Source organism: Strix aluco, chromosome 1 (assembly GCF_031877795.1).
Source record: "Strix aluco isolate bStrAlu1 chromosome 1, bStrAlu1.hap1, whole genome shotgun sequence".
Taxonomy (NCBI): domain Eukaryota; kingdom Metazoa; phylum Chordata; class Aves; order Strigiformes; family Strigidae; genus Strix; species Strix aluco.
The window spans coordinates 102,573,705-102,583,711 of NC_133931.1; the positions used below are offsets into that span (position 1 = coordinate 102,573,705).

The window sequence follows — 10,007 nt, forward strand, 5'->3', positions numbered from 1 at the left end:
GCTCAGGTCAGGGGAACCACTTTTGGCATTACTTGTTACTTGAAACAAGAAAGGTGTAACAGCTTTGGAAGGAAAGGATGAAATCCACTGAAACCAGTATTTCTTCCTCCAAATGTAACCCCTTACTTGCTCTTTTTTAATAGCTATTTTTATGATCCATAGCCTGCAATTACCCAAACTTACTGTTGTTGTCAAATGCAGGGTTTTTTCAAAGCAGCTTGGGCGTGGCTATTAATGAAACCACCATTAATCTCACCTTCTTCTTCAGGTACTATAGTAATTTAAGCATTTTAAAAAGACCTTGTTTTTCCTTTGGCTAATACTACCCCATTTTGCTTTAATGCACTTCCATTTTTTCTGCATGCAACGATACTCTGGTTTTGTGTGCATTTCAGTACAGAACATTGAAATGACTCTTTAGTGTTCTTGCCCTTTACGTTCTCATTATTTCTTTGGCAGAATTACATATTGCCTCTTTGTGGGACACATTTTAGCATCTCCAGCTCTCAGTGCCTTGTCTGCTAACTCTTCCCTCGCTAGCTTCCTTAATTCCCCAAACTTGCTTACTTGGAATGTTTTCCCACTGAACAACCAACCTGTTGTTACCAGGGCAGACCCAAACACTAATGCTTGACTCTCACCCTCACTCTGTTCCTCTTAATAGTCCAGCTGGGTCTCCTGCTGACAGATTTATTTCCCCAGCCCCCCGATCTCAGCGCCTTATTCTTCGTAGCTCCTGCATCAGGTTTTGTGATGTCTGTCCACTCGACTGGACACGTAACAGGGCATTGACTCTGCATTTTTCAATGCGGATTAAAAGGGGAGAGGGTGGGGGTGGCGGTTAGGGACCCGTCCCAAGGCCCCTCCTGTCCCCGCCGCCCCGGGAGGATACCCCGCTGGCCTTGGTGGGCACGTGGGCAGCCGCTCCGTGCCCCCGCGGGCCTGCCCGGCCCGGGAGCCGGCCCCCCGCCGGGGCCGCGGCCGGAGGGACCCTCCTCACGGCAGAGCGGCTGCCGGGGGGAGCCCAGACCGGCGTGTGTGTCCCGTCCCCCCCCCGCCGGCGCCCGATCCGCCGCTCCGGGGACCCACGCGCGGGCGGGGGCGAGCGCGGCCCGGCGCCCCTCCGCGCCCGGCGGCGGCGGCTCAGTGCGCAGGCACGGAGCGGGAGCGAGCGGCGCTCCGGGCCGTACATAATACGTGGTGTCTGGGGCCGGCGCGGCGCAGAGCGGAGATGGGACCGGGGCGGGAGAGCCGCAGCTAGCGCCGCTGCGGTTGTTCAGCTGGCCGAGGGGAGCGGCGGGAGGGACAGGTAACCCCGCCGCCCCGGGCCTCTCGGCAAACTTGGGCTCGACAGTTCGGCGGGGGAGGCTCCGGTGACCGTCGGCGCCCTCACGGGGGGCGTTCGGCGCGGAGCTCCCCGCGGGGGAGGCGGCGGTGGGGCACCGGCGGGGGGTGCGGCGGGGCCCCCGCGCTTCGCCCGCCGGGGCAGGGCGGGGCGGGGTGGGGCGGCCCTCCCGGGGCAGGAGCTGCCCCGCCGGTGGCGGGAGGGGGCTGCGCCGCCGCGCTGCGCTAGGGGGCGCCGCGGGGCGGGGGGCGGCCGGGCCGGGCTCGCTCTGCCCGCGGAGCCCCGGTACGTGGGGCGGCCGGACCGGGCCGGGCCGGGCCGGGAGGGACGGGCGGGCCGCCGGGCGGTGGCAGGGGCCGAGCCCTCTGCCGGGGTGCGGGCGCCGCGGAGTTCTTCCGCTTCGCCCGGGAAACGGGCGGTCGAGAGCGTCCTGCCCGGCCGGCGGGGGCATCCCGCTCCGGCCTGCGCCGCCGATGGCCCGAGGGGCCGCGACCTGGCGGCTGGCAAGCGGGCGGGGCCGCCGCCCCCGGGAGGGGAGGCCCCGGCCTGGGCCCCCCCCGCCCCGCGCCGGAGGGGGCCCTGCTCGCTCCCCCGTGCAGGGCGGGGGCGCAGGAGCCGCCCCGGCAAGGAGCCGGGACCCGAGCAGGGTTTGACCCGGGCTCCGGCCTGCGAAGGTGCGGGACAGCGGCGTGACAGGTCGCTGAGGCATCGAAAAGGCCATCGCGGAGGCTGCTGTCAAGGACAGGTTGTTTCGTCCAGTATTCACTGCTCACAGGGGTCTCGCTTCCAGTAGGTGAAGGCTGGAAACGCGGCCCTCTGGACAGAAGGGCCAAAGGTGTAAATCCGGAGAGGGGAGAGGGGGGCTTCAGCTGTGCCAACCCATCGGCATTCGTGGCTTACGTTGGGTGGCCGTGTGGTGTCACGGAGCAATGGCACGTCGTACTTACTTCGTCCTGCCTTTCAGACGCCGGTTACATTTTTTTAAATGTATCTAACCCTTCCAATAAGAAAGCAAAGTAGTTGGAAAATGTATTGGGTAATTTTTCTTGGAGCTTCCTCGTCTTTTAATCTGCCTGTTCACCAATCCAGTCACATCTCCCCAGCTCAGTGGAGAATAGTAAAGCTCAAAGTAAACAGGACGGCTTTTGCCATGGAAACAAAAGTTGCTAGGGGATGGATTGCTACTACGCAGTGGTGTGCTCTGAAGCTGTGATCATACATCCCACGTGTTCCCTGGCACCTCGGGTTTAGGCACTGAAAAACTTTTAATGATTAAACCACTTCCTGCGGCCTGGATGCGTGTTCTAAGCTCATGCGTAACACAGATCTGGGTAACAGTGACTCTTTTTAGCAAAAGTTTCCCAACATCTCAGCATTTAATTTCTCAGCCACGAAGGTGAGACATGCAAATACACATCAACACTCAAGCGATCATAACTACTGCAGTATTTATTCATCTAGTGTAAATTGATGCTGTGACACGCGTTTCCTTCTTATTTATGGAGAACACTTTTCTCCCACCATACTCTGACTGTTTCAGTTCCTCTGCCCCATCTGTAAGTAGCAAGAACAACAACATTATGTTTACATTGCAGCTGAGGAAAGAGACCATCTTAGGCCAAGTTAGCAGGCTGCTTCCATGAGTCATATAGGGCTGAGAAGCCTTCTTCTCTCTAAGGCACAAGATATTCTGCAAAAGACAGGAGATCACTTATAAGTGGAAGAGGCCGAGTATAAAGAAAATGTTCAGTAAGACTAATATTATGCAGTGCTCAAAAAGAATTAATGATGCTGGCTTTTTTTCCTTCCATTTTAAAAGGTCATGCTACTTGATGGTATCACAACTCATTCTTTTGCTTTCTGTTCCACCTCTGAGCTCTTATTTATCATTTTGTTCATATGCCTGACCAAAACCATCTATTAGCATTTTAGATTGCTGAAGAAAAGAATCTATGTGTAATATTAAGTGATTCCAGACTGTGTGGTTCTTACAGGCAATTCTTCATCAAGCTGTTAGAAACACTACACCCTCCTTTCTCTTGACTAAACCTATAGACAGTGCAGTGAATTGCAAGGTAGCGTTTATATGGCTTTCTGTCACATTACATTGAATTTTCTTAAATTAATTGCAGTAACTACAGTTGCTGGTTCAGATTCAGCAATGTACTTCACCCGCTTTCTGAATTCTGGAGAAACCAAGCAGCTCTAAAATTGTCTCCTGGTGGCAGCTGGAGTAATGCAAGCAAGCTTTGACAGGCCACATTCTCTGGTCCTGTTGGGTCTGGTCCTTCCCTGTGTTGACCTTACAGGGTCACTTACACCTGGGAAAAATACTTCCCTTTCTGCTCATTATATGATGCTAAATATGCTTACCTGAGTGGCTTAAGTTGGCAAGGAGTTAAGCATAATTTATTTAAGGGAGTAGGGTTGATGTGAGAATAAAGATCTAAGTAAGGAGCCGAGAGGATGAGTCTCCACAGAGCTTTGGTTGGCCTCTTTACTGTCTTCTCTTTCTGATGTGGGAGGTGGAGTGCTTGCTTACTCATAACCAAAAGACATAGTGAGGGATATGGACATAAACTGTTCTTGTGTGTGAGGTAGAGGCCGTGTGACCCTGTGTGTGAGAGCTGGGGCAGCTATGGTAAACCATGTCATTGCTTCATCCTCTCCTTTCACCCTGAGGTATTTTTATGAGGTGGGCAGAACTCTGGTTTTATGAGAGCTCTTCAGTTCTTGTCCTGTGGAAGATGGCAGCTAGCTGTTGAGGAAATGGTGGCAGTGAGAAAAGAGGACTTCTTTTCCTCTCTTTTCAAGTAGGGAATAAACAGCAGGAGGAGAGACTCCCAAGGGAAACAAAAAGAGCTCATTTGCAAAAGAACAAACAAGCTCCAAAAGCAGAATAACTTTCAGCGTTTCCCCACAAGAGTTCAGATTATGTACTTATATCCATGCCACTGTCTTTTTTTGGTACGTCAAAAAGTAATGGTGTTCAAAAGCTCATAGCATTGTAAAAGAGCACCACAAACATTTTTTTCAATATATTAACTGTAGTGGGAAACGTCAGTATTGGTGACATACAACTTGACAGGGGGTGGCTGAGTTACCAGGCTCTTTCTGCTCACCTTGAGACAGCAGCCGCTGCTGCCCAGGAGTTTCCTGCTGTCTCAAGGTCCCTGTCCACCCTGCCTGTTTCTCTACCTTGCCTGGGAAGGCCAACACCTTGAGCACACTCCAGAGGGCACTGATGTTGTACCATCAGCAGAGAGCAAGCCCATCACAGAGTCAGAGAGCACTTCTTTGATTTCCTAACACTTTATGGTGGCTGAGCAGGAAAAGGGAAACCTACAGGGAATGCACAGGCAGTTCTGGGTTCAAAGAAGGGGCCCCTGCCAGAAGCTATTCCTGGTGCTCGCCCTGCTGCTCTGTAAAGCTCAGCCACCAGCACTGTCCCCCCCCGCCTCCTGGAGGAAGCTCTGGCCCTTGTGAGGGCCCCCAGCATCATACAGGCTGCCTCCTCCACTCGGTCATGACTTCTGTGAGAGCCTTGAAACCTCATCATGGGTCGCAAAAGAGATATTTGCAATTATAAGATGTTGAGATCATGCAATCCCAAACTAAATACATTAGATGTACAAAATAAAGAACAAGATTACTGGGTTTTATAAAGAGGAAAAAGCAAACTCCTCTTTATCCCTGAGCCAGGAATGCAACCAGATTTCAAAAAGCTGGAAGATCACTGTATACCAGTGGTGATTTCAGACCCAGTCAAAAGCTTCATTCAGGTTGTTGCCATTCCCCATCGATACTTTCTGGCTTCTGCTTAATGTAAGTTAAGCAGTATTTGTTCTTGCATACTTACATATTTCATACCCACCAAGATCACCCATTCCTGAAGGGCAAAGGGCTGTAGGGCTGCAAAATTGGGAAGTCCTAGCTGCCATGAGCATATCAAACCCTCCTTCCCTCCTTCCCAATTGCTGTGACAATCAGATGAACTCCTTGAAGCTGATATAAATTGATCTGTGACATTCAGATGCAAGTACTCATTAACAGTTCCCTTTGGACTAAGACTTTTTAAACTTCTTTAAAAGAGAAGTCAGTCAGCTTAAGTAACATTGACCTGTTGCTCAAGTTTTTTAGGGGCTAGTATTACTTTAATGAATTCAGTAGCATTGCACCTGTGCAAGCAGGTTCACGCCTGGGACCTGCATAGTTAAGTACAAATTTTGTGTGTTAGAACTTCCATGAAGTGGAAAGAACAGAGAACATTGTTGGTAGTTTTCATAGCAGACAAAAATTCTGATTTTATTAAAGTCAGCAGGAACTTGGGCATTGACTTTTCCAGGGGAGCAGTGGTTTGCCACAAGTTTAGTATTTCCATTTCACTCTCTTCAGTGAGCAGATTGGTGCTGTTATGGTATTCCATCTTTTTCATTTTTGATTATCCATATTGAAATATAGGATATCTACAGTTTCAACCTGTCTGGGACTTATTTTGCCTCTGTTTCTCATCGCTATGAATGTTACATCAATACTTAGTCCTGCCCTTCAAAAGCTCAGGCAAAAACATTAAAAAACCCTTACCCGGCAGTTTGGAAAGTTCCTAAGGTTGCAAATTCTAGTTAACTGATAGAAGCAGTCTGGATGACAGGCAACATGAGCCCCTGAGGGATGCTAGCTTGTTACCTGATATATTCTGCTTTTTTCAATCTCCACGGAAACGCAGTGGCATAGTAGTGCGAAAGATGGGGAGTGGGCACCCTGCACAGGGGAGGAAGTGTTCCCTGCAGCACCTTTAGGCTGCGCTGCGCCAAGACGCTGAGTGCCTTGGGTTCGCTTGAGCTGAGTCACCGCATGCAGCTCTACCAGGCTCATATCTCGGTGGGGAAAAAAGTGAAGGAAAGATCTCTCCTGGGTTGCTTTTCTTCATGTCATCCAGCGAGTTTGTAGGCAGCTTTGCTCTCCTGCCACATCAATAACTATCTGCTTTGCATGAAACCTCTCACTGCAGGTAGGAAGGATGAGCTCCTATGCTGACATCTGCGGGTCCAAGCATGCGCAGGGCAGCACCGAGGGAGGGTACCAACGCTACGGAGTTCGGTCCTACCTGCATCAGTTTTATGAGGACTGCACAGCTTCAATTTGGGAGTATGAGGATGATTTTCAGATCCAGAGATCGCCTAGCAGGTGGAGCTCTGCATTCTGGAAGGTATTACCCATTGCTGTTTGCTGGAAAGAGAAACCCATTTCAAAACTTGCCCATGTAACTAAGGGTTTTTGGGTATGCATCCAGAAAGGCCTTCTGTTGCTCAGTTTTCCCTGAGATGAATGAATAACCATCTGTCAAAAAGCAGAGAGCTCTTACCAAGATACATTAGCTTCCAAGGGAGTTCTGGGGCCTTTGGATCCTCTAGTTTCTCTGTCACAAGGAGCCATGTCACTGAAACATCAAAGTCTTGTCTGGGAAACCCCACCCATAGCTTGAAAGTGTAGTTTACCTCTGCTTTGCACCCACAATAGTCCTGACAGATTATTGGAATAGAACTGGTAGGTTAACAGCAGTAACTCTGGGACTGTGTAACCTAGGGATCAAGAAAATGGCAAGATCTCCATTAAGGTCAGGGAACTCGACAGAACTGGAGAACACGGAGGTTGGAAGGGGCCCGTGAGGCCATCTGATCCAACCCCTCTGCTCTGATGGTAGGGCCGTTCTGTGTGAACCAAAGTTTGCACTTATACTTGAAATTTGCTAGAAATATTCTGTGATCTGTTCACAGCAATAGCAATTTCCTTCTAATCCCTGCAAAGGAATGACATTTCAGTAAAAGCAAGAGGCAGATGTGACACAGACTATCAGCAGGGACTGAACTCTTGGTGCTAACCACCACCTGAAGTTAAAGAAATAGTCAGTCACACAACACTGAGGTTAAACTGTGATCCTCTCTGTGATAGGACCTTTGGAAGTGAAATGCTATTTAGATATATAGATGCATATTCCATTGTTTCCAGAAATGTCAATACTGAATTAGACGAGTTGTAAAAACGCAATTTCTCCATATATTCTAGTTCTAGTAGGGCCACATAAGACCTAAAAGAAAAATACCAGCCTTCTAGAAGAGAGACCTGTACCTGCAAGACACTGTGAAAGCTAAATACCTCCTAGGACTACCTACCAACTGGAAACTAGAAAGGCATATTAATTGGGTTTTTTGTTTCTTTCTTTGTTTTCCAGGTCGGACTCATCTCCGGGATGGCTTTTATGCTGATAGGTGTAACAGTTCTTGTAGTGGGTTTTCTTGTGCCACCGAAAATCGAAGCTCTTGGGAAAGATGATTTTGTTGTGGTGGATACCCGTGCCATTCAGTTTAATGGGTCCCTTGATATATGCAAGCTGGTAGGAGCAATCTTGTTTTGTGTTGGAGGGTCCACCGTGGCAGCATGTCTGCTGATGTCTGCTTTTGCTAAAAGTTACTCCAAAGAAGAAAAGTACCTCCAGCAAAGATTTAAAGAGAGGATAGCTGATATAAAAGCCCACGCAAACCCAGTCACAAAAGCGCCAGCACCAGGAGAATCAAAGATACCTGTCACTTTGTCCAAAGTTCAAAATGTCCAACCTTTATCTGAAACCTGACCCCTTCCTTAGGTTTTGTTTCTCACTTGTAGATCACTTTAACTGGAAAATATCAGCTGTTGTTGGCATACGTGCTAGTCAATTACAACATCGAGTGCTCTGCTATACAAACACACAGCTGATGGGGAAGCTGCTCCAATACAAATTTAGGATTGGGAAAAGGGAAATTATGTGATTAGACCTGTGACCAATATATTCAGTGTATTCAAACATTTTAATCTGTGTTGAACCAATAAGTCCTTGCAACAATGATTAGGTGTTTAGCTTATCAGATTGCATCCCTGGAAAACATAGGGTGCATTTATGACAGCTGTACCAGGAACACTCTACATCCCACTATTTAAAGTTTAGAGGAGTTGGCTTTTTGTTTAATTTTGTTCTTGTCTTTAAAATACTATTTAGTCTTATCACCTGGTTCTGCTGTCTGGGAAGCCAAGATTCTGCCCTTGTAATTTGCACTTGTCCTCCTGTCACATGCTACAGTCTGTATCAAAGTAATACTGCACAGGTAAAACATACCTGACAGTGAGTGCCCTTAATTTGATCCTGGCACACGTCACTTCCTAGCAATGTTACTTTCTGGGAAAGGCAAGTTATACTTGATCCTGAGTTACAGTTAACCTGTGCAAAACTGCCACTTTTGTCTTAGTCATTGTCATATTAACAAACAATAAAAATAAAGATCAGGAATTCACATGGGAGGAGGGACATCATACTTGTGTATCTTTGGTTTGATATTGTTTCTTTCATTATGTTGTATTATGTTTGAAGCTTACACAAAATGTTTTAGTTTTGGCTGGGTATGGATAACTAAAGGCAGTTTGACATGCCCAGGCCCCATATTCTGTCAGTACATTAATGCCATGTTAGATGACCTTAACATACTTATCTAAAGACATTTTGAAATGCTGTTTATATTTTTATAGAGGATAGAAAAAGTTATGCTTAAGCAGATACATTTGTGTAAATGCTTACCTGAAGACTTGTCCTTTCATGGAAGACCCTTAATTATTTTCCCACCCAGGGCAATTATTTCACTGTCTTAATCTATGGATTTAAATTAAGCTGTATGAAGAAAGATGTGACATTTGTACTCTCTGACAATATGTGCCACCTAATAGTTCTGTCTATTTTTTGAATGGATTGAATAAAATTCTAGGCGTGAGCCAACCACAGATTTTGTGAGAAGTCTCCTTCTAGTCAAACAGGTTTCTCTATAATATTTCTGTTTGAAAGGAGGAATCAGCAGTTGAAATTCAGCGGTCTCTTAATGCCGTCTGTGTTTTCAGCTTTCATAGGTGAGGAAGTCAAAAAGATTCCAGCACACTAACGACAGGTACATGGTAACAGCTGTGCTCTTTCCCTTGCTGATAAAACATTTTGTGGTCTGTGGCTCAGTTCATACTTCCACAGTTTAAATAAACCAGAACATACGTGTTTGGAAGTTTCAGCTGAATCTGCAATAATTATCGTGGCTGACAACAGCATCAGAAGTAAAATTTTCTTCTGGAAAAAAGTGCCTGTCTTAGCAATGTGATTGCAGTGTCCAAACATTAGCACTGGAAAGATGGACAATCAAAAGCTTATCATGTGCATGTGATTGCAGAGAATGAAACAAAGTAGGTTTTGGTGCATCTGACAATTCATTGGCACATGTATATTAGAAATGCAAAAGCACATTGCACCCGATGCTTAAAAATAAGATTGTAATCTTGGCGGAGAAGCAGATGAAGGAGTGCTAAAGAGGAAAAGATGAGAAGGCTGGTAAGGTGATGAGCTCTGTATTATTTATAAAGCAAGCCAGGAAGAACTGGGGTGATGGGTAGCAGTTACTCACAAGGCACATAGCAGGACTGGGACATGCAGACAGGCTGTCACCACCGCTGTTTGTTCATTAGTCCAGGTAGAGAGGGTCCTCAGTGCTTTCTTTTCAGGTTGGGAGGAATTTTGTTTCCTGCCATTGGCTTTCGCTGCTGTCAGGCTATCAGTGTGTGGGCAGCAGAAAGTCAAGCTGTCCTGACCTTTTCAATT

The 10,007-nt window shown here is 47.6% G+C and overlaps 1 protein-coding gene across 2 annotated transcripts; it reads left to right on the forward strand.

Annotated features, from left to right (window-relative positions):
- Nucleotides 1–1,021: 1,021 nt before the first annotated feature.
- On the forward strand, nt 1,022–9,151 carry NRSN1 (neurensin 1). Of its 2 annotated transcripts, none has more exons than XM_074848454.1 (3): nt 1,022–1,309; nt 6,357–6,554; nt 7,578–9,151. In XM_074848454.1, exons 2-3 carry the CDS (start codon nt 6,366–6,368, stop codon nt 7,974–7,976), a joined length of 588 nt encoding a protein of 195 aa, XP_074704555.1. In that variant the 5' UTR covers nt 1,022–1,309; nt 6,357–6,365; the 3' UTR covers nt 7,977–9,151. The 2 variants fall into 2 exon arrangements, with proteins under 2 accessions (XP_074704555.1, XP_074704563.1); XM_074848462.1 differs by lacking the exon at nt 1,022–1,309 and adding an exon at nt 1,793–2,090.
- Nucleotides 9,152–10,007: the final 856 nt, after the last annotated feature.

What these genes read in the sequence shown, in the direction of transcription:
- NRSN1 (XM_074848454.1), top strand. Translation starts at nt 6,366, where the DNA reads ATGAGCTCCTATGCTGACATCTGCGGGTCCAAGCATGCGCAGGGCAGC. An exon ending in GGAGCTCTGCATTCTGGAAG is followed by an intron (nt 6,555 to 7,577) that starts GTATTACCCATT and finishes TTTGTTTTCCAG; the next exon opens with GTCGGACTCATCTCCGGGAT.